The sequence below is a fragment of the Acanthochromis polyacanthus genome, chromosome 8 (genome assembly GCF_021347895.1).
Source record: "Acanthochromis polyacanthus isolate Apoly-LR-REF ecotype Palm Island chromosome 8, KAUST_Apoly_ChrSc, whole genome shotgun sequence".
Classification (NCBI taxonomy): domain Eukaryota; kingdom Metazoa; phylum Chordata; class Actinopteri; family Pomacentridae; genus Acanthochromis; species Acanthochromis polyacanthus.
This window is the reverse complement of record NC_067120.1, coordinates 17,971,290-17,996,513: the sequence shown is the minus strand read 5'-3', so window position 1 is coordinate 17,996,513 and position 25,224 is coordinate 17,971,290. Positions and strand designations below refer to the sequence as shown.

Genomic DNA, 25,224 nt, shown 5'->3' with positions numbered 1-25,224 from the left:
AATCAGCCATCACTTTTGAATTGTTGATTAACATAATTATTTAAAAAAACAAACTAATGAAATAGGGCTGGACAAAAATGATGGTCCCCATAACTTAATATTTTGTTGCACAACCTTTTGAGGCAATCACTGCAATTAAACGATTTCTGTATTTGTCAATGAGCGTTCTGCAGCTGTCAACAGGTATTTTGGCCCACTCCTCATGAGCAAACAGCTCCAGTTGTCTCAGGTTTGATGGGTGTCTTCTCCAAATGGCATGTTTCAGCTCCTTCCACATATGTTCAATGGGATTCAGATCTGGGCTCATAGAAGGCCACTTTAGAATAGTCCAACGCTTTTCTCTCAGCCATTCTTGGGTGTTTTTGGCTGTGTGTTTTGGATCGTTGTCCTGTTGGAAGACCCATGACCTGCGACTGAGACCAAGCTTTCTGACACCAGGCAGCACATTTCTCTCCAGAATGCCTTGATAGTCTTCAGATTTCATCGTACCTTGCACACTTTCAAGACACCCTGTGCCAGATGCAGCAAAGCAGCCCCAAAACATTACTGAGCCTCCTCCATGTTTCACCGTAGGGACAGTGTTCTTTTCTTGGTATGCTTGGTTTTTCAGTCTATGAACATAGAGTTGATGTGCCTTACCAAAAAGCTCCAGTTTGGTCTCATCTGTCCAAAGGACATTCTCCCAGAAGCTTTGTGGCTTGTCAACATGCATTTTTGCAAATTCCAGTCTGGTTTTTTTATGAGTTTTTTTCAGCAGTGGTGTCCTCCTTGGTCGTCTCCCATGAAGTCCACTTTGGCTCAAACAACGACGAATGGTGCGATCTGACACTGATGTACCTTGGCCTTGGAGTTCACCTTTAATTTCTTTGGAGGTTGCTCTGGGCTCTTTGGATACAATTCCAACGATCCGTCTCTTCAATTTGTCATCAATTTTCCTCTTGCGGCCACGTCCAGGGAGGTTGGCTACTGTCCCGTGGGTCTTGAACTTCTGAATAATATGAGCCACTGTTGTCACAGGAACTTCAAGCTGTTTAGAGATGGTCTTATAGCCTTTACCTTTAAGATGTTTGTCTATCATTTTTTTTCGGATGTCCTGGGACAATTCTCTCCTTCGCTTTCTGTTGTCCATGTTCAGTGTGGTACACACCTTTTCACCAAACAGCAGGGTGACTACTTGTCTCCCTTTAAATAGGCAGACTGACTGATTATGAGTTTGGAAACACCTGTGATGTCAATTAAATGACACACCTGAGTTAATCATGTCACTCTGGTCAAATAGTTTTCAATCTTTTATAGAGGTACCATCATTTCTGTCCAGGCCTGTTTCATTAGTTTGTTTTTTTAAATAATTATGTTAATCAACAATTCAAAAGTAATGGCTGTTTTTGATTATTTAATTTTCAATAAATTTTTATTTATTGTTACTTTTGTGAGTTTCAAGTGATTTCAGTGAGAATTGTGGGTTTTTCCTTCTTTAACTGAGGGGTACCAACAATTTTGTCCACGTGTGTACAGAGGCCCATTTCCAGCGACCATCACCCCTGTGTTCTAATGCTACATTATATTAGCGAATGATGTTGAAAGGCTAATTGATGATTAGAAAACCCTTGTGCAATTATGTTAGTGCATTAATAAAAATGTGAGTTTTCATGGGAAACATGAAATTGTTTGGGTGGCTCCAACCTTTTGAACGGTAGTGTGTTCATCTGAATGGGCTCCCAAGCTTTAGTTGGTGTATTGGCTGCAGTATTGTTGGTGTTATAGGACCCATTTGTCCACTGACAAGTAGAGCTATACAGTCTTTAGCCAGAGTCTCTCCTTCCAAACTCTGTGTCTCCTGAGTGTTGTCACTTGCCACCCAAAGCTTTCTCTAACTCTCTTCTTTTACTTTGAATCTGACAAAAAGCCATAGACCGAGCAGCAGATGTACCACGCCTTGATGTTCTCCATTGTTGTGTTGCGTTTGTGTCGCACACAAATGGCGTTAAGGGACTTCTGGGATGCCGTGCTTTGACGACTCCACCCACGATGAGGTGGTATTCAATTGTAATGGAAAACCGAGTCGAGTTGAGTAGAGTGGAGTCGAGCCGAGTAGGTGCTAATGGAAATGCTTCTTCTTCCGTGTATCACAAAAAGTTCCAGTAGCACTATGTCACCTTCACAATCTCCAGTTTAGCTGCAGGTGTAAAACAACAAGATGGGATTTGGCTGGGGTCCAAGCCTAAATCCTGCAGTGTTGTGTTGGCATTCAAGTGCAGGTCCACCACTATATTCTCCTGGCTTGGGGTGAGTTGTGGAGAGAAGATTGAGCTTTCATCAGGCATTTATTGTGGAGGGATGCTAAGCCAACAATCCTCTGTAACTCACTGCTTTGGTTGTGCTTCCATGCAGTCTTTATTGGCATCTGGTAGACCAACAGTCACTGTGAATGTATTAAGTGATTCCTACACGTTCATCCAAGGGATTAGGTGCTTGCCAGAAAGGCAAGAGGCTGAGTGAGAGGGGTAAAAGTCAAGACTAGTCAAGGTGCTGTTACTTATATAGCACATTCAAATCAACAAACACTGAGCCACAGTGTTTTCCAGGAGATGATTACGAATAACAGCAATGGGTCCTCAGATTATAAGTAAATCTTAGTAGCAAGAACGGCTTAATAACAATTGGAAACATATTTACGGGCCCCTGAGTATCAATCCTAACAGTTTAAGAAACACTTTGACTTTTACTCCAGCACCATCTCGACGGTCACATTTACGTTGTTAATGAGATACCTAAACAGCTATTTAATGGGATACCATGAAATACAACACATACTCATATCTCTGTTAGTATGAAATATACATTTGCTAATTGGCAAATGTAAGCATCTGAAATGCTGAAGTAACGCAGCCAGTGAGATAACAACGATACATTCTAATCATTAGCATGTTAGCATTGCATGTTAGAGCTGCTGGTGAGGCTATACACTCTTCAGTTAATGGACCGAATGACATGTTTTGTTTCACAAAAGGTTTCGATCACATGCAGTGCATTAAGTCTTGAAAGTGGAAATTGTAGGTGAACAACAATTTACTTGTAAACAACAACAAAAGGATGAAGGAATGCAGTGTCCCAGTCACAAGCTTTTTGCTCTGTCTTTTGAGTGTAATTTCTGACAAATAAATCACTGCTTGGCACAAACATTCACTTGTAGTCTAAGATCAACTGATTAGATATGGATCATCTGAGGTCAAAGCCTACTCTGACCTCACAGCTGCAACATTCTTGTAAATAGGATATATTCAGAACGCCCAGAGGGAATTTCATTATATCTGGCACAAGCATTCACTTTGACTCAAATATGAAATTATTAGAATTTGGTGGTCAAATTTTTTTTTAACATAAGACACTGATGAAGTGATGGCAGTCTATATCCAAATAGTAAAAAGTAAGTTTCACTGTGATTTTACAATGTTGTCCAGAAACATTTATATTCCACAGCATGAATTAAAAAATGAAAAAGAGAGATTGTAGGCATATTTGACGTTTGGTCTGATCATGAATTGTTGACAATTATCTTGGATGCCCACTATAAAGCTGTGGTGATTGCAGAAAAATCTCCTGCGTTGCTGACATCAGAATGTGTGTGGAAAAAAACATGTTTTACAATCTGTAGCTTCTTTACAGCAACATCCATATTTAAAGCATTATCTGCAGTGAAGTTTATAATCTTATATCAGAATCAGCTTAAACGGTCAACATATAAACTCTGGAATCTCTAGTTTTTGTTTCTCTTAGTGAAATTAAAACAATTCAAAGTCTTCACTACATGCATTATATAAGTCTCGACAGATGTAGATAAAAACGGTGACTTGACTGGCTTTTGGGGGTATACAGCCATGAGGATTCAAATCTAATCCAGGTTAGTTAGACTGCATTAAGCATGTCTTTTTATAGACCAGACTTAGCAACGCCAGCAAACACAATTAATTATCAAAGTTGGAGATGAAATGCCTTGTCTGATTTAGAGTCACAACTTAACCAATTAAACAATCCAAGTCCACTGGGGAAGTCCTTGGCTCAGGATGCCTGGGAGCTTGATGAGGAGATGCTGCTTGTCATGGCTTGCCTACATTATCCCCCCACAAGGCACTACACAACAAGATATGAACATTTTAACAAGCCAATCAGACTACTATTCACACCAATAATGGCTTCAAGTAAAATATTGGGACATTTTCCGTTCAGATCTTGTGTTTTATCTTCCCACAATAAACTCATAAGTCTAAACATTACAAAGTTGTCTTCCAAACAACAAGATACAGCACCTCTCAATGGATTACACTGCAGATGGACTTACTGTATTTCTACTCATTTTCTACTCATTTAGGAGCAGATGGGGACTTTATTTTATTGTTTTTTCTGTGCTACTAGGCTACAAACCACTCACACTTTAGTGTTTACAATAGAATAATACCTTACTAATCCTCTACAGGAAATTATTTGTAACAGCGCCATGTTAACACGCAGACAAATCGCAAAACCGACAGAACACTACCACTAATAGTTATCAGTATGACCAGATACATAGTATATAAATTAGAAAAATTATCAAAGTTAAAACATATGCACAGCATACAACTCATGAGTTAAAAATTAATTACTGTGAATTGAAAAGCCTGATTGCAGCTGGTAGAAAGGACTTCCTGCTGCGCTCAGACCTGAGGGAAGATGAGTCTGTGGCTGAAGGTGATTTGCCGAAACACCTCCAGATTGAGAAGTGGGTGAGAAGCATTGTTCATAATAGAGTTCAATTTCCTGAGCATTCTCACCCCAGCCGCCAGTTTAATAGAGGTTTCAAGAGCATGATAGGCAATCTTTAGCGTAGAGATTAGGTTTTGCTCCAAAAGCAGCTGAAAGTAGAGATCTGTGCTGTACTGTCATAGAACACATGTGACAAAAAAAATAGAACTATAAAAAGCGGGCAAAAAAATAGGATTGAAATAATATTATATAACTATTATACAATGCAGGCCTAATCCTTGCGTTTAATTTCAGACACTTTATAGTTTACCTGAGTCAAAATTAATTTATATATCCATTCGATAAATATCAACTTTAAATGTGATCTTTCTTAAGGTAAATCCTTAAACATATAAGAAAGCACAATATTTTTTTGTGTATTTGGTCATTTCCAAAGATACAAGTTAAAAACCGTAATCTGGTGTCAACATATTTTACTTTTAGACCCAAACCTATCATTTATCAATCAATATCTATATGAACTTGCAAAAAACTGTTGAAGTGTAAGTCGTATAGGAAACCGGACCCATCAAATAATAAAAGAGGAGATTTAAGTCAGTCTTATTTTCTACACAAGAAGTACATTCAAATGCTGACTTAGCTACAAGATCAATATTACGATGCATTTTAGACAAACATGTAATACAAAGACAGTTGAAATACAATAATACTAAACAAATCACATGGTATGTCTGCATGTATAGTAATGTCAGATAGTTATCTGAGATATATGAGTTTTTTCTTTCCCATTAAACAGCATTTTAGGTGTGTTGGTCAGCTGGATGTAAACAAGTGCTTTTTCAGGGATTGAAATGGTGGTGGGTATAAATTAATTATTAAATTAATTATAATTAAATTATTTTACATGAAAACAACAAGGTATAAAATGGGCATTCGAGAATACATTTGGTCAACATAGCTCTATTTGGAGAACACAGCAGGCATAATTATAAAGCCAGTAGCTCCGACATACTCAGCACATCTCATGCTTTGTTTATAATTTGCCAATTATGACATAAGCAAAACAAAATGGGAGCTGATCAGTTTCAGGGCTTTAATCTAAACACTTCCCACCTATGGTTTGTACCCATTCCTCCAAAAAATAATTACCAGATCACTGTTACAAAAAACAACCATATCTCTCCATATGATCAATTAAATGAAACGTTGCAATTCCTGATATGACCACACGATGTCACTGTTGATAATAAAATGATAAAAGGACAGATCGAGTTTGCAGGCATCCCTGCTTTACTGTAACTCAGTAATTAACATATTAGCTTTTCTGTAAGCAACTTATACTTTAAATTATATAAATAAAATGATAGAAATGGCTACTTCAGAGTTAAAGTGTGGACGTTTTTACTGCTCACCGGTTGTTCTGGACGCTTTGTTGGTGAGTTCACACTGGGCCCGCCTCCAGCCTCAGACGTGGTCCTCTCACCCGCGCACAGACCTCTGGGAAACTGAGTCCACGCTCTAAATAATTCAAGCCCCCATTCCCTTCTTCTACACTGCTAACAAGATGCCGGCCGTACATCACAAACTGCTCCTGGAGGACGCTTTACAGGACAGTCCTCAGGTAGGCCTATGTGTGTTTTGTCCCGTTTGGAGACACAGCTGTCTAATTAAAGACGTTACGTGCGCTGAAGTTAGCTTGCTAGCCCAGACAGTATCCTATTCCCGATGTAGGCTGTTTCCACTGGTCGATGACAGCTCTCAATTGACACATTGTGATGGGAATGTAATCCTCTGTCAGCTGTAGCTGCGACTGCCAGCTGTACACTGTTTTAGTTAATGCAGCGTGTCATTATTATCTGCGTTTGAGTGTCTTTGTTGTGTTTGCAAAGCTACTGGCCGTCACAGGGCTTTCCTCCCAGTGTGACAGACGTTTTTCAGGTGTACACAAACAGGAATTAGCCACAACCATGTAGCTCAACCACAATCAGCTATTTTGCAACCATTTTATTTTCCACTATCGTATGCACGATTTTGGGCTGAACCCTGTTCTGGAGCCCAACTGGGCCTGATTCACAGGATGTGGGAGGGGTTTCCATTATCAGACTCCCCAGGAATTAGTCAATAGCATGCAACAGGGCAGTGTCACTTGGAAATATGCATTTTCTTGATGCTTGCAGGTTTTAAATGCAGCATCGAAGTTGGTCACCAAGTCCTATGTCTCATGCATGAATATCAGTAATGGTGATGTTCAGTCCAGGGCAGTTTTTGCTGTTGTCTGATGCAGGGTGAGTGCTGCTGTCTGTTGCATCAGTCCTCCTCCTAACAGGACTGACCTCTTTGATGGTTCTGCTTGAGTGCAACCCATGCTGGAGAGCCATTTCTTTATTTACGTTTTTACCTTTCAAAATGCAATTTCTCCTGATGAGAAACAGGCCTGGCATCTTTTTGAGTAACATGTAAACACAGCCGAGGTTGATGATATTCCTGATGATTAGTTTTTGGTGTAAAATGGCTCTCAGTCCTTCTGTGGCTAAAAGCCAACTGGAGTCAACTGCAAACAGACTTTACCCGATGGGTGTGTTCCTCTTTGCTGGATCCTCTTTGCCCTGCCTTGCTGCACCTGTTTATGGAAACAAACTTCACCCAGACAGGATTTTCTCAGTTTGCATAGTCAGCCTGCAGTAAAATCATGATGCCTTTAGTTTCCCTTCAAAGCTGCTCCTCAGTGTGCCTCTGCCTGCTGCAGCTTCCCTCATTTCTTCCACTCAGTGACTTATGTCCTCTTTCATCTTCCAGCAATGTCCTTGTTCTGATGACAAGTTCCATCCAAAGTGTTGTTCAACAAAATGAATAAGGAACATCTGACATAACAAGTACAACGTGTCGACTTTAATAAAGGCCGATCCGTTAATCAGTTTTAAATCGTCATTTGTCATATTGAAACAAGGCAATTAGCAAATTGCCGGAGCTTTAAATTAGGATATAAATAATGCTGTGTGTCTGGCCCAGAGTTTAAACTGTCGTGTCAGTCGTTTTACAATTTCACACAGTCCCCGACGGTCACACTTTTCACGGTGCCTCATGTGATAATGCTTTTCACAGTTATTGTTGAGGTAAAGTTTGATTTGAAGAAAATTACATATTGTAATATCTCTTAGAAAAATCGTAATCAGATATTTTACTCCATATCGCTCAGGTTCACCCTGGATTGTTTGAATGTAATACAAACATCTGATTGGTAATCACTCAAACGCCAATATTTATGATTAGTTCCAATGATGATTTCCACTGTTGATCAATCAGCAGGTTATATTAGATTATTTGTTTATCTTTAAACTTTTACAAAGGACGGAAGAATGTTAAAACACTCATTACATTTCACCAGTACCCAAGATAATGCTTTGAAATTGCTTGCTTTTACTAACCACATGTTCAGGTTACTTATTCATATGACAAATCAAAGCAGTAGATCCTCACAGTTGAGAATCCAAGACTGTTTGTGCATTTTTGCTTGAAGAGATAGTGATCTGCTCCGAGAATTATTCATTTTTGTCCCTCATTATTTAAGGTGTATTTCCAAATACTCATCTAAAGAGTGTGTGTGAATGTTTTGTCCCACAGACTCGCTCTTTGCTCAGCGTGTTTGAGGAAGATGCAGGGATGCTTACTGACTACACCAACCAGCTGCTACAATCGATGCAGCGGGTGTTTGGAGCTCAGGTACGAAGCAAAACACAAACAAACGCACACATTCAGTTTCTGCGGTCTTCCCTGTGTGCCACTGTGAAACACACAAAGATATTCTCACACAGAATAAGCTGAGGAGCAGGATTTATTTTACTTTTTTGTATCTGAACAGGAGTCCTAATTTCATTTGCTTGACTGAAGTTGATTTTGTGTTGAGCAGTTGCATCACTGAACAGCAGTCGAGTATTGTTTGGTGCTGAAAATAGCACCGGAATCTCAGTTTTTGATGAGACAAATGCGAAACTAAAGCATCATACGCATCAACTTTACATGGACAGTTGGTCTATTGTAAGAAATAGGTGGGAAACCTTTGTGTAAAGAAGTTCATTCAACAAAAATCATCAATAGTGCAACTGCTACACTGAGAATCCTTTTTTTTTTTCACCCAAAATGGTGTCAGATTGCACCTCAAACATTTTAGTGAATTTTTTCAATAAGACTAATGTGTAGATGATGCTGCAAATATACACAATTTATATTAACATGGCTTGGCAAGATTTTTAGTGTCTCGCTACATTTGGCTTTTGTTTGACCCGTCATCTTGTGCTTTATCAAGAGAATTTTCATTTGAACCTTGAGTCACCTGTTATCCCTTTGCTTCCTTTCATTACTTTATGATATGCAAGGAGTCAAGAGCGAATACCACATGTAGAAGCTAGCGACAAATCCCTTGTAATCCAGTCTGTTAATATTTCTCCTTCCTTCTATCTGTTCCCCCGCAGAGTGAGATGGGATTGGCCACAGAGCAGCTCTCACGGCAACTTCTGGAGTATGAGAAAAAAGTAAGTGGGCGGTGAATGTGACTTAATCCCACCTGAGTTCTTATGGTGTGTGTGTGTAAAATAGAGAGCATCTCTGCTAATGTGATGGTACAATTAAATGTGTGATTGCGTTAAAAGATCATTTTCTCAGTACTTACCAGGATGATCTGTGGAGACTGCCCTGTTAATGTTCATGTTTTTAATCTGAACTTTGCGTGTGTTATCTTTGTATGTGGAACGCTGTGCATGGAAAAAAAAAAGGCTCAAAGAAGAGGTGCTTCTGTGGAGTTAATCTGTCATGGAGTCTCATGTTATGTAGCCAACAAGAAGTTAAAAAAATAGAATAGTTGCATGTTGCAGGTCTACTAAATCATGCAGAAAAAGAAAGATACGTGCATCAGCTGACTTTGTTGGAACACATCCTGGATTGCAGGGTCAATGCTGGTTAGAAGAAAAATCTGCAATGATGTGCAACTGCTGCACTTTCTTAGAGCTCCCTTAAACGAGGATTTAAACTCTGAACATTAGCACATTTGGCATTATTCCATGAATGTGACACGTCACAAATCCTGGCAGAACAGGGTTTGTTTTAACTTCTTAGCTTGTAGTATAGGCTCCTTCTACACCACATTACGCAGTTTCATGACTTAAACTTGCCTTCATCCCTTTTTTTTCCCTACCTATCTAGAATTTTGCCCTTGGAAAAGGTGATGAAGAGGTAATCACCACGCTGCAGAACTTTGCCAAAACCGTGGGGGAGGTAAGGCCTGTGCTTTCAATTTTTTTATCATCGTTTTCTTTTAAATGTGTATTTCCGCGTGGTGTGCGTGCGTGCACAGCAGAGGAGAGAGATGATAAAGTACCACGGAGTCAGTAGTTCCAGTGCTTCTTTATCACGTTACAAAGGATAGTGCACCTGTGCTCCCCTAGAGCGCTGGAGAAAATGACCTCAATGAAAAGACCTGAGGACTATCGTCCCTGGTAAGAGTGGAGCTGATTGTCTAAGAGGGGATTGGAGAGGTGGATATGATGTGTATCGCAGCGGATGGATGACTGTAGGGAAGCAGCAGCAGGTGGATGGATAGGTAGATGAAGGAGGCCTGTGCAGCCTCACGTATGGAAACAAAGCAGATGGGCCTGTCACTGTCGGCCGTGGGGGTCCATGAGGCTGCCCAGTCAGCACTCAGGACACACACACACACATGCTTAGAGGACACTGGCTGATTGTTTACTTGACCTTTTACCTCATCGTGCACAGAGGAGAACTCATTTCACAGGGAGAATTAGTCCTACTACTGCACCTAATCTCATGAACTTTGGCACTTGCTAAATCACTCAGATTATACTGGATGTCAGCTCGTTAGATGCTGGTGTGTGGCTTGTCGATAAGGACAGGGAATAATAGCGGGATTTTCTCGTTTGCGCGATACGCGGTCCTGTTTCCAATATCAGAGCTTGTTTTATTATTCCCTTCACGAAATGCGCTCTTCCACAGCATGGGTTTATTATGATGTAGGGGAGGCATTGTCTGCAGTTATGCCGCAATTTCACTGAAAATGTTATTTTCTGCCTTGCTGGCAGGAAATGTTAGTCAATATTAGGATAAACTAAAATCCCTCAAGATGCTTGGCATGGGTTCATCTTCTGTCTGAGTCCTTGTGCAGCGCTTGATATGTGTAATGTGTTTTGTATGGTCCAGCTGAACTCGCTCCACTCGGAGTTGGCCAACCAGATGGCTGACAGCATGGTTTTCCCCTTGATCCAGTTCCGAGAGAAAGACCTCACAGGTAGCTACACAGAATACATTTTGTTATAATAATTTTCATCATATCTAAACAGTTTTGTCAGTAAACATACTTTGAATACTTAAGTAAAGACTATAGCCATGAAAATAAAGAATATATGTTTCAAGATCTGTTCTAGATGTTGTAACCATATTTGCCCAATGTGTAATTTTGCAGAGATAAGCACACTGAAGGAAATATTTGGCATTGCCACTGATGGTAAGTAAAAACCCAACCAGTTTCAGAGAAGATTACATGCAGTACTGACCATCTAATACTAATGTCTGACTCTTGTGCTGTGCAGAGCATGAGGCAGCTATGGTCAAGTACAGCCGGTTGCCAAAGAAGAAGGAGAATGAGAAGGTAGAGTAACTGCAAAGTGCTTTCTCAGCTTCACTGATGGAGCCTTTTTTCCCTCATTGATCACATGCTGTAAAAAGCCTTACAGTGCAGTAATGCTCTGGGAGTGTTTTTAAGCATTTGAAATACAAATATATTAAATTAAATAATCTTCTGCTGCCAGGCTTCGCTGCAGTGGCACAGCTATACCAGCACTGCGCATTAGAATGACTGCATGGATGAGATTCATTTGCTGTTTTGTGTCTATTGAGTGTGTCGGCATGTCTTCTGGGATGTACAAGATTATTTGGCTTTGCTGCTTATTTGTATGTGTGTGTGAGGAGAACACGTGTTTGCATATGTATGAGGTGTTGGCAGACCTGGATGGTGAGTTGATTCAGGAGATGTTTGTGTATATATATAATTTATTTGCATGTTTCCTGTCTGGACAGCTGAAGGCAGACTTGGTGAAGGAGGTGGCCTACACCAGAAGGAAGCAGCACCAGGCCTCCCTGCAGTATTACTGCGCCCTCAACGCCCTGCAGTATCGCAAGAGAGTAGCTATGCTCGAACCTATGCTGGGCTACACTCAGGCACAGGTACCAAGCAATGAGTAACCTATAAAATGGGCGAGACCTCATCATATCAGTATTCTAAAATAAGAAGCAAGTTATTTCACAAAAGGACAGTTATTGCGTAATTTGTTCACCTGGACTAAAGTCCTGAGACTGTAAACATCTGTCAAGAGTTGCAATTATAAGTTTGGAAGTTCAATTGTTGCTCAAAAGAAAATGAATCTACATTTACCTTTTTGATCGGATTGTGTTTTACGTAGAATTTTTAAAGAAAAATACTGCACAGTGGGATTCCAGGTTCTCACATATTAGGAGGTGGTACTTTTGGGTAATAAATAATATATAGCCAATATTTGGGTTTTGGACTGTTGGTCGCATAAACTAGCTAGTGTATTATCACCTTTGCCAGTCCCAAATGTGCGTCACTATTTCCTGACATTTTGCATATAAAATGATTGAGAAAGTAAAATGAGAGGATATAAATAGCTGTGACCAGATACAAAAATTAAATATCATGTAAGTGACTGACTGTTACGTCTTTTCTTTCAGACCAGCTTCTTCAAGAAAGGCATTGAACTGGTGTCAAAGAAGATGGACAGTTTTCTCTCCTCTGTGTCCAACATGACTCAAAGGTAAAGAAAAACCTGAACATTAGTTTTCATGCAGTGAACCACAACTTCGGTAATAAACCGAAAAAGAAGTGATTTTACTCTGGTGACCCTAAACATATTGCTTTTCACAATATTCCATATTTTTGTTTTGCCTTTTTATGTTTTTACACAACAGAGTTTGGTCATTTAAAGTTTTCTGAAACTCCTTCATGCAATTCATTTTCTAAAAGTCTGCTTCGATTAATTTCGCCTGTACTAAAACATTTTTCTGTCTAGCATCCAGGCCCAGCTGGACTCCGAGGCGGAGGGCATGCGTATGTCCCAGAGGGAGCTTCTGTCAGTGGAAGACACCGTCTATATGCCAGATAAGGACAGTGAGCCTGTCAATCGCACGCTCATCCAGAAGGCTGGCTACCTCAACATTAGAAAGTAAGACTAATTACACACATTATGGCCCCATCTGAAATCCAAGGTTACCTGCTACTTATGCAGCGTGTCTGCCAGGCAATATTTAAAGGGTGTCTTGTTGAAAAATGATCTGAAGAGCCGAGAAATGGGTTTTGAATCCTTCAGATTTTGTCCAGAAATAAAATCTGATGCAATACACGGTGGAGCTTGGACAGATTTTGAACGTCTAAACAGCCAAACAACAGAAAAAGGATTTTTTACTTCTCTTGCCAAAGTTGCGTGAAATATGCACGAACACAGTAAACAATAAGTCTGTCACAGCAGACAAGGTGGGTCAGGTAACATGTTGACAGTGTGCGCTGTCAGCTTATTGTAGAGTAGATGTATGAGGGGAAACTTCTTTAATGGCTTCAGGGGATAAAACTGCAGCGTAGCTCGCACTGTGATTTAGTAAAATGTCAGAGCTGTCAAACTCCGTCTCTCCCTCATATACATCCAAGGTCTTTGACAAATGTCTGTGACACCAGAGAAAAGGTTTCCTCAGAATGCCATTCTGTTTAATGACACACACTGCCAGCAGCCTCAAATGCTTGTCAAATGGAGCTGAGGCCAGAGAACATTTGCTTTTTGAAACGGTTTCTCAACATTCAGGGTCTGAGTCACGCAGGGCAGCGGGAGCACTACGCTCCAATATTTATCAAAGGAATTTTTTTGTGAATATTTGGTGAACAGAATGTACGAGAAGAAGGCTGGCAGATGAGCAATTCAAATGAGTCACACACACACACGTAGCTCACTTTTGAAAGGAAGTGACTCAGAGTTAGATTGCATTGTAGCTGATTTATGTTTGCTCATCGAACATTTATAGTCAAAACATATTTACAACCAAAACAAGCCTGGAAATCAAAAAGCAAAACGGAAAAGCGATTGACGACAAATCCGGCAGAAAATTTTTGTTTAAAAGTTGAGTCAAATGAATAAGCAATGCGACTGATCGGTTATTATACATCAAACATTATTTGGTCAGGTTCTTTAACAATACACTGCTTTACAAAAACATTAGCATAAACCAAAGAATGACTTTTGCAAACACCAGCTGAATGTAATATTTCTTTTTTTTGTGGACCAAACCAGATAAATTTCAGGCTTATTAGTTATCCTTTGTAAGTGCTGCTTTAAGAGATAAGTAAAGATTGCTTTAATTAATTAATCAACTGAGTAAGCGTGCAGCTGATTGACGGTTTCAGAGTATTCCTCTCTGTAGAATTTACATAAATGTGCTTAGTGAGAGGTGGTGCTGAAAACTTCCAAATTTGTGAAAATGTATGAGAGTTCTAATCAGTAGCTGGTCACTCACAATAAGTTCTTCTGTGGACACATTGAGGTAAATCATCCTGCTGAAAGCAAACTAGTCCCGAAGTAGGTGTATGTATTGTATTCATCTTTTCAAGCTTTATGCAAGTGCAGCCATACTTACTACTATAGTGGTACTAGTTTTGGCACCTGTTTCAGAAGACCACATCAGCTCTTGTCTTGTACTGGTGGCATATGCAGTATTTACTCAGTAGTACTAAGATCTAAGCTGTTTCCATTGCAGAAGCTTACATATTTAGATTTTTGCAGATGCTCCAAGACTTCACACACATGTGTGTACGCTACTGTTCAAATGTTTACAGTTACTGAGAAAGGTCCTTATTTTTGAAAGAAGTCATTTTTTTCAGTGAAGATAACATTAAATTAATCAAATACATTCTAGACATTGTTAATGTGGCAAATTACTATTCTAGCTTTAAGTGGCTGTTTTCTTTAATGGAATATCTCCATAGGGGTATAGAGGAACCATTCAGGCTGTAGCTATCTGGACATCTACAGTTTTTGTGCTTCAGCATATTCAATTTGAAATAAAACACTGGTTACTGCATTAATATATACACTACTGTTCAAAAGTTGGTGGTCCCAGACAAGTGCATGTTTTCTATGAAAACCTTCACTTACATTCACATGCTAATATAATTGCACAAGGGTTTTCTAATCATCAACTAGCCTTTCAACATCATTAGCTAACACAATGTAGCATTAGAACACAGGAGTGATGGTTGCTGGTAATGGTATATTAATGGCCTTGATTGACATGCCGCCTTTTCCTTCTCCAGTAAAACAGGCCTGGTGACCACAGCTTGGGACAGACTTTACTTCTTCACCCAGGGAGGGAACCTAATGTGCCAGCCGCGAGGGGCCGTGGCGGGGGGCATGGTGCTGGACCTGGACAACAGCTCCGTCATGGCTGTGGAGTGCGAGGACAGGCGCTACTGTTTTCAGATAACTTCGCCCTCAGGAAAAACGTATGTGCACTTTCATCCATTTCTAACTGTGAAACTAATACACAAACATTTTATTTTATTTAATTCTCTCCGTTATTGCCCCCAGGTCGATGATTCTACAAGCCGAGAGCAAAAAGGAGTACGAAGAAGTAAGTGTGAGAGAGGCGGTTAAAACAGCTGTGTTTGATCTGCTTTATTGCTTTTCATCTACATCACAAAGATATCTGCTGCTACAAGTATCTGCCATAGAACAATGGAGGAGCTGTCAAGACTCATTTGTGTGGTTTTCATATTTGGTTTTGTGCTTGGACCCATCTGACTGGCCTGTCACAGCTGGTATCAGTCAAATCATTTCAGGCTGCTCGTGCTACAGCTGGAGGAAGCCCTAAAGTTGATGTCTGTGTTTCTTTCTCAGTGGATTTGCACTGTGAACAACATCTCCAGACAGATCTACCTGACTGACAACCCAGAGGTAAAGGCTTCTTTCACGCCCACACAGATGCACACCAGACATCGACTAAACCAGACATCTAAGGAGAGAACTCTTAAGTTATTTAAACCCTCACTCATATTACCGTGAGTGGATTGGTCAAAGTTTATGATAAAGTTCTGCTTGTTCTTCAGATGTAACTGTATTCATAATTGCTCTCATTCTCCCTAATTTATTTCCCTTATAGAGTAATCAAATGGTAGTTCTAGAAACAGTAATTATTCATGTGTGTCACCACTTACAAATCCACTGTCGCCTACCTGGAAATTACATGTTTGTCATCTCAGTAGCAAAGACTCAGCAAATAGATGGGTATTTCTACACACTGTGGAAGTTACTGAATGTTGTTCCGCTCTGAGAATTAATGAGGGTACTAGATAGAATTAAATAACACGTAAAGCTGCTAAATATGTGTGATGCGTCAAGCAGCAGACGGAGAATGATTTCATAGACAGCTTATGTAGTTTGTCTAATTGGTATAGTTTTGCGATTTGCCTTCATATTCTCATGTCGTGGGCGTTTGTGGGAAAACCGCATCGACTCACCCATAGTCCACCTCGCTTTCAGTTCAAAGGACGCGAGGACAACTCAATTCAGGATTCCAACTCAAACTTTTGATTTTCCTTTTAGTTGGTTGGGCACAGTATTTCAATAGCAATAGGTTGTAAACCTTTAAAGACAAAAAAAAAAACATTTTAATAAAGTTTAGAAATTTAACAGAACATATATATATATATATATTCTGTATTTTTACTTGAAACATCTTAATTCAAACTCTCTTAACATAAAATCAAATAAGCAAATGCTATCATTCACCAATACAACAGCAGTTAACATAAACTGGACCATATCAAGAAAGATCTTAAACACCATGAAAGCAAACAAACATTCAACGAACCATTGGCGTCTTTAGGCTGAATCCATGAGTGGACTTGATCTCCTTTTTTTCTTTTCCTTACTTCTTTCTCCCCTGAAGGTTGTTTGAATGACGGAGCTCTCTTCAGTCCTTTCCAGGTGCTCTAGATCAGTGATTGCTGATCAGCACCTCTTTTCTGCTACTGGTGCATTCTGGGAAATGTAGTTTTCAGTCCCATGTTCTGTGATTCAGCTTTCTGTCATTAGTGATCTGTATTGTCTCCTTTCTTCGTTTCGTGACTTGCATTAATTATTTAAAAAAAACCCTGACATTCTAGATTCCACTAATTATATGAGTAAACCTCCTCTTTAGTAAATCCGTGATACATAACATCCTCTACGGTATTTAACTCATTTTCCCCACACATATTAAACATGATTTGCCTTTTTTTTTTTTTTTAAATTACAATCCAGCTTATTATCTCAAAGGGTTACTTTGTTAGCAGTTTTTTGTGCCTCTGTTCTAGTGGTAGGTGTGTTTGGTGGCATTGTGTTTTCAGGTTGTTTATCCCATTCTTATGACTGCCTTGAGGGAATTCGATTATTTTTTAGAATTATGACATTTTAAATCCATACGAATAAAAGTCAACTTCACTGTGGCATCCTAATGTTCTGCAATAACACATTTCTGGCCGGTATTTAATGACATACCCCAGAAACAGAGGGAGAGGTAGCTGTAAACAATATGTTGATGAACATTAATCTGTTACTTCCCCAAATCCTGCGCTTAATACACACGTGGGCCCAGAATTAGTCCGACAAACTAAAACCGAGAAACTTTTTGCAGTTTTTAAGTGATTGATGCTCCCATTTTTGGTACACGGAGCAAACATGAGGTTGAGGTACTGTAGAGATTTGGTGGGTTGTATTCATGGAATATTTATAAGCTTGAGGATTTCTAAATGACCGAAATCACCTGCTACAATCTCTCCATTTCTGAATAACAGGCTGTGGCCATCCGACTAAACCAAACTGCCATCCAAGCAGTCACCCCCATCACCAGCTTTGAGAAGAGACAAGAAGGCTCGCCCAATCCTGACAGGTCAGGCCTGCATGCTGAACAGCATACTAGTAATCTACTGAAGTTTATAATTCAATACTTTTATTGTAGTAAGTCTATCATTTACACTACAGAGCAACATTGTATGTGATATGTTTTTGGCATTGCTTTGTCTCATCACCTTAGTCCTAATAGTTCTTTAAATGTTGCTGCAGTGCCGCAAACAAGACGGCTTTCTCTCCATGTATTTGCTCTTGATCATGACAAATCTGTACTATAAGCTCAGTTTGAGTTGGGATGGAAGGAAGAACAACACATTCCCTGAAGCTAAATCATCAACAGCTGTAAATGTGTGTAGATTTAGCCGCAGGTAAAGTTAAAAAAAAAAAAAAGTATCATTTAGCCTGAGAGCTCATTTCCTGACTTTGGATGTAATCTCAGTGGCCTACATGTGTGTTGGACATGAATGTTTTATTCAGATGAAGCTTTGCGTTCGTGTAGGAGTCTCTCTTTTCTTATGTTTGGCTAACTGGTAAAACACATTCCAATCAGTGTGCTACTACTTTTCAAGACTGTCTTAAAACAATTCCAGTGTCAGTGATTGGAGACCCAGAATACCCTAATGTTCAGCCAAAGCCATTATGAATCCAATTAAGAAAGTATTTGTCAGTTTCAGTTTGTCCGTTTTAGTGCCAAATTCACTCTTGAGGATTGTAGATTCTGGTCCTCATCACTCACATTGGGGTTGAAAACAAGCCTTTTAACTGCTAGCCAGGATCACTGTTTGAAGTCTTGTTTTTAAGACGTACATATTTTAAAAAATTAATATCTTTCCTCTATTGAGCTGTGTTTTTGTGGGGTTTCATTGTTTTATTTCTCAAAACGTACCTGCATTCTGCGTTTCTAATTCCTGAAGAGCAAAGCCAGGAGGCGTACACACTACTGGTTCTCAGAAAAGTGGTGCTGCTCCGGAACCAGAGGACCTGATAGCCCCCGGGACGCCAATTCAGTTTGACATCATGCTGCCTGCCTCCGAGTTTCAGGACCAGAACAGAGCCGGGGGGAGGTAAGGGTACAACTGAGGCAGGAAGTTTGGTTGGGTGCTCGTTGATGCATTTTCAAGAGACAGACAGAGACGATGTACTGATGGGTGATGATGCTAATTTCCGAAACGTCAGCTTCGTTGTGGTTATTATATAAATTACAGGAAGCTGAATGCTTCTTAATAGCTCATCGCAGGGGTTTAATTGGTTTTTTTTTTTGCTTGTGTGTGTGTGTGTGTGTGTGTGTTCCCATCCTGACAGACGCACAAATCCATTTGGAGAGACGGAGGATGACTGTTCAGCGGAGAGCGACGGTAACCATTTTCCTGTTCCAAATGCTCCTTAATGGTCCATTTTGTCTCCAGCACTTTCTAACTTCAATCGAAAGTCTTTTGTGTCTGTGGACCTTGAGTTTGCTCTCCTGGATGGATGTTATTGTGTGCTTTTATTTTGTTGATTTGTTTACCGTCCTTGTGCCTTCATGCCGCTGACATGTTTGTTCGTGGATGATGTTTGTATGTTTCTGCAGATTCCCTCCTGCAGCAGGTATTCGCTGTACGCTTCCTGGGCTCCATGGCGGTTCGCTGTGGCAACAATCAGGAGGTGATCTACGAGGCCATGAGGCAGGTGCTGGCCGCCCGAGCCATCCACAACATCTTCAGGACCACAGAGTCCCACCTCATGGTGACCAGCAGCAGCATCAGGTAGAATTAGTCATGTTATGATATTCAGAGGACAGACATGTCCTGTCAATATAGATAGAAAATACTGAAAGAAAAGCTTCAGTTAGTGTTTGCTAGCATGAATGCTAATGTTCAGTAGTGGTTACACATTGTTTTACTGGGCTCTTGACAGTAGTGCAGGTTTAAAATAAGCTACTTTTGATAGTCCTGCAATAAAAAGGGAAAAAAGTGATAATGTTGCAGCTATTTTGTGGTCCTTTTGTCTGGAAGGAAACAGTTATGACAAGAAATCTGATGTGCCCAATCTTTCAGTTGTTTAGACACTCACATTCTCACAATCTGCTAACAGTTACAAATTGTTTTGTTTTTTTTAACCATTAACCATGAAAAATATCCGTAAAATTCAATTTACCACATAAAATGGCTCATGGGGTGCCCCTTTTCAGCAAATTAAAGTCGCATATGTCCCCAGAACGTGTTTTCCAATCTTCCCGAATTCCTTTCGCCCACCACACCGAAACATGTCTTACAGCTGAATCTGTTTTATTTACAGACTTCACCTAAGTTCTATGTCCTTGTGCACAACAAACGATTTTGTAAAAGCCTGGCTTGTAACATCCAAGTTGTCTGAGTGCATGTTTTCATGACTGTGTGTGTCTCAAGCTGAATAAGACTCTTAAAAAAAAAAAGAAAAACTGTTCTGGGGCTCGTCCTTGCGACTATAACTGGACAACCTTCTAAAAGTTGGTGAGCAATGCTGGAGATTACTATCTGAAGTGACTACAAAGGGAAAAGACCTTGAAGTAAGAACCTTCTGAAGGCTCATCAAAGCATCCGCAGCAAAGAACTCATTTTGTGACGGGGTGGGATGTCGAGGTGCTGCGTAACCCATGATTGATTTTCACATATGCAAGAAATGTCACCTTGTGGAAGCGATATCCTCAAACAAAATGTTGAGATACCGTCACTCAGACGCAAAGGAGAAGCCACATTGTCTGTGGTTGTCCCAGAAAGCTGGTGTTAAAGCTCGTTTGTAACTGAAGGTAAACAAAAAGTTTCAATTTTGTCTTTTGAACAGGTTGATTGACCCACAGACTCAAGTTACGAGATTAAGTGTAAGTATCGCAAAAAGGTCGCGGTGTGTGTCGTTTGACTCCTGACACAATTATAAAGATATTTCTTTTCTCAACGTCCTTTATGTCTTAGTTCCAGCTTGGAGAAGTGTGTCAGTTTGCAGCGCACCAAGAGAACGGGAGGCTGATGGGATTTGTAGTCGAAGGCAGAGACTGGAGCGACGGAGACGAGGAGGGGGAGCCTTCGTTTAGCGCATTCGTCTTTGAAAGCAACACAGAAGGCGAAAAGGTTGATGCGCCAACATCATCAACTGATAGTTTGTCAAAGAGGGTAAACATGTTTAGAGATGCACAGTGTGTAAATTCACCTGTATCTTTTTGTCTTCCTTCACAGATATGTTACACCATCAACTTAGCAAAGGACATTACAGAAGCCAAGAAGGTAACACCATTAAAACAATGAAAACAGTATTTACATGAGGGTTTGTGATTTACAAGATTGTTTTAACCCTGTTGTCGTTCTGCGGGTCAAAATTGACCAGTTTTAAGGTATGAAAATGAGGGGGAAAAATATATTTTCACAGTGAAACTTCTGATGTTCACATTTTCAACATTTTTGGGAATCTTTGAACTTTTTTGGTGGGAAAAAAAATGTTAAAAATGTTTAAGAACATTCACAAAAAAGTAGATTTTTTTGTGAATATTTTTAAAGAAAGTTTTACTGATATATGTAATCACTGTAGATATTTTTAGGATTTTTACTCATTTTTTGAAAATATTTACAAGAATTTTCTTGCCACATTTGTTTTAACTTTTAAGGGAAACTTTTAAGGAATTGTTGGAATTTTCTTCCTGAATGTTTTGGAAATTTTCAGAAATTTGGGGAATTTTTTTGCTGAATTTTTGGATTGTTTTCAGGCAAGGAAGCAATATTTTTTGGTGCACGTGAATGAGGACAACAGGAGGGTTAAGGTTATGAATAAAAGGAAAAAGTGGAACAGAAAGAAATAAATGACTGACTTTAGTGATCTCTTGCGGTGATTCTTCTCCATATGACAGAAACCTTTTCTGTTAATTGCTGCAATATTATGTCAATGATGCTTCTTTATGTGAAGTTTTATATTATTTTGTTACATTTTGGTTTCACTGAATCACAGTAGTTTTTGGTGACAACAGAAAAAGCTCTAACTTTGAGATATTAATGAAGATAAGTAGGGACACACCCATTGGAGGGAATACTTCACACTCCCTAGCACTAATTGCACAGCGGGGACAAAGCAGGCACAATCAGAATGTATTACTACAGTTTGAGGAATTTACACACAAACTCATTCAAATTCTTATTCAGCTGGACTCAACAGTGCTGTGTTTTTCATTTTAACAAGGACCCAGAGGCCCTGGCCCAGCTAATGAAGAACATGCCTTTGACCAACGATGGCAAGTTCCTGCTCCTGGAGCCCGAGACCGGCGACACAACCGACGGAGCAGGACAAGAAGACCTGGAGTCTGAGGCCTAGTTCCATTTACGACCAAAAAAGAAAAGCAAAAACAGGACCATAGTCTGACTTTTGCCCAGAAGGGAGGAGTTTCCCTGGATAAAGACCCCTAGCCCTAACTCTGGTACTGTAACACCGATACGAGACAGTGTAGTTCACTTCCACTGCCCCTGTGTTACGACTATTCCATCTCTTCTGCTGTGCTAAAAGCATAAAATGTTGACAGCGGATTGGCTGGCGCTTCGTTAGATATGCTTTTCCATGGTCGCTCCTGTAGCATGGGTCTTTGGATTTGGAGTTTTGTCATTGTTTTTACACCACTGTAGGTGGCATGCACATCAAAAGGGACATTACATTGGTACTGGTTGTGTTTCATTGTTTTCTAATATCCCCAAACATCTAACAGAAGGCGGTGAATCCTTCGCTTCGGTTTAGGTTTACATTTATTTTAGGTTTACATAGTTTGAAGTGTTTGTGTTTGGAGAGTTTAATCCTTTATTTTGACTTGTGCGTACAGCTCATATGCAACTACTTTGGTGTTTATTTCTTGTGTATTCATGTACAAAAAAAAGGTAATTGCACTTCCAAGGTTTATATCTGTTTTAATAATAACAACTGATGTGTACAGAATGCGCCAATTGAAAAATCTGAAGGATTTTAAGACAATGAAGGACTTAAAGTAGGTTAAGACGATGCCAGGTTCTTTTTCCAGAGCAGTTACTGGATAGCGGACTATTATTCTTATCCTGGAGGATCATTTGTGTCTTAAAGCAGTGAACACAGTTAGTCTGAGTGTTCTCTCTGCACTCCGGCATCCTGACCATCTTTAGCATTCCTTCTAAACTGAATTAGTTATGCTGGACATTATTCTCTATCAACTGTACGAAACAAGTCTTAAAATTATCCGTACGTCAGGTCCTCATTGAGCCGCCCAAAAACTACTTTGCGCTCCTCCTCTTAAAAGCCTGTGTAAATATGATCTCCGAGTGTCTATATAATGTTTAATCAGAGTCGATATGCTAGGTCTGCTGCGGTGCATGGTTAAATAATGCTGTTCCCTCTTGTTCCCTTTGCAGAAGATTAAAGCCTTTACTCTTGAGCACTGAGCTGTAATACTAAATAAAGAACCCTAAAATATCACAGTAACGCATGAAGGCAGACCACAGTTGGGGTATCATGCACTCATGGAAATGCAATTTTGCTCCTCGCTCATACATTTGAATCCTAATCCAAGCAATGGGAAAGTGATCTGTGAGATTCTTCCTTCTGTCTGCATCCCAGTGCAGGTTTGTTCCGTTTCGACCTGTTTGAGTTGCAGCACTAATCTCAATGGACAGTGGAAGCCCGAGCATTGTGTCAGTGTGACACGTTTTGTACAGAGGAGGTCAAAGAAACTGACTTGAACGTTACATTGTGTTGACCAGTCGGCTTGCTTTTTCCTTACTCTACATCAGTATGTCAGAGGCAGAAACACATTAAAATGAGGACAAAGTACGGCTACTTCACTGAGGACTGCCTGTTCCAGTGCTGTGGGATTGCTCGTGACACCACACATGATAATTAAAAGGAATAGCTCGTTTTGGGGAAATGCGCCTCTTTACTTTCTTACAGGAAGTCAGAAAAGCAACAACAAGGAAGTGTAAAAACACCACCTCACTGTCAAACATGGGTTATTGACACATTAAAGCTGCACTGGATTCAACTCAGAAGTCTAAAAATTTCCAAGCTGAACTTGTGAACTCTGAGCTGGAAATGTTCCATCCGTTAACAAAGTCAAATGCAGGCGATCGACATGGCTGACGGCAAGAAACTCAGCTTTCTATGGCAGGCAGCAGCACATGAATGTTTGTGTCAGCTGAGCCTCATTGGATACACTGAATAAATGACAGTTTGTCACACACATTCTACATCAGTTTAGTAAGAATATTACACGCAACAGCCTTGCAAGTACCGTTTCATGTTCCACACAGGCTAAGTAATGTTGACTTATCGTGGATGCTGCCATCCGACTGATGTCAGAGCATCCGCTTTTTCATGAAATAGACCCAAGCTTCCCACGCAGAGCTTCACCTTAGAAGCCTTTTTCTGCAAATTACGTTGGAGATTTTTGGTTCTGAGTTGTTTGCAATGGAGTATTATCTCTTAATTACGAGATCATTTATGCCCACCTAAATTAAAGTGTTTTGCACCACACACATTTCTTACAGAGGGCTAATCAGCAGCTAAATACTGACACTAGACATAAATGCTGCGTAAAGGATGGCATGCTCGGAGCAACTACAGCAGCTAATTGAAAACTGTCAGCATTTTCACGTAATATGTGACAGACTAGAGGTGTGGGTATTTATGGCAGTTATTGATGCAGGTATGAACACATAACGAGGATCATCTGTCAGCTGACCGAAGAACGTTGTAGAAGTGCCAAGTCTGCAAGGCATAAAGAAGTCAGAGACGCATTCAAATTCACTCGAGCACTGGGAGAGTGACTCTCGCGCTGTGAAGCCAACTGTAATCCGTGCAACATGTCAGATGCTGCCGTTTCGAAATGGCAGGTTTCCCAGATGTGACTGAAACACTCACGGTGCTCCCAGCAGCCACATGTGAAACTAACTTCACTGACATTCTGCCAGAGAGTAAATACGTGCATTTCCCTAAATGTCAAACTTTCTGTTGATGCTGTACAGAAAATGTTATTCATCCTATATCCTCCCTCCTCAGGTGATGATCGAGTCACTTCAATCACACCATTAATAAAACTACAGTAATGTGTACAAATGTGCTTAGTGCTTCAGTCTGCAGAAGGTTTTTTTCATAGTTGGATAATGTACACAGGCCTGTGTTTTGTCTGACTGATGGTTTGATTCAAGTTCACAGTATAAATAAATCCTCTTACTGTCTGCGGACTGCTGCAGCCCCTTACACATTACAGCTGTGCTGCATAGTCTCCATACATTTCTGCTTTGTAAGTAATGCAACGTCAGGAAAAATCTGGGTACTCATGGTGTCGAAAATGCATTTCCACAATATAGCAAGGACTGCATTTTCTCTTTCTCCCTCGTTTCTTTTTGTAAATGGCAGAAGTTGCCAGAATTCACTACCCACAAGGCTTTGCACTTAATTTGCCCTAGTTTTCTAAAACCAATGTCAACATGCAATCTTTAATAAAATAAGTCATTTTTCTTACTCAAGTAATGTTGTGTTTTCTTTACATCACAAAAGAGCTTTAAAATCAATA

General features: G+C 40.0%; 1 protein-coding gene across 1 annotated transcript; it reads left to right on the top strand.

Annotated features, from left to right (window-relative positions):
• Window positions 1-6,221: 6,221 nt before the first annotated feature.
• appl2 (adaptor protein, phosphotyrosine interaction, PH domain and leucine zipper containing 2) lies at window positions 6,222-25,172 on the top strand. The gene is made up of 21 exons (XM_022213334.2): window positions 6,222-6,364; window positions 8,365-8,463; window positions 9,213-9,272; window positions 9,940-10,011; window positions 10,951-11,038; window positions 11,213-11,254; window positions 11,340-11,398; window positions 11,827-11,973; window positions 12,499-12,581; window positions 12,837-12,989; window positions 15,122-15,310; window positions 15,396-15,438; window positions 15,705-15,761; window positions 17,642-17,736; window positions 18,611-18,760; window positions 18,999-19,051; window positions 19,267-19,441; window positions 20,499-20,535; window positions 20,627-20,782; window positions 20,888-20,935; window positions 21,879-25,172. The coding sequence occupies exons 1-21, from the start codon at window positions 6,308-6,310 to the stop codon at window positions 22,008-22,010; spliced, it is 1,995 nt and encodes a 664-aa protein (XP_022069026.1). The 5' UTR covers window positions 6,222-6,307; the 3' UTR covers window positions 22,011-25,172.
• Window positions 25,173-25,224: the final 52 nt, after the last annotated feature.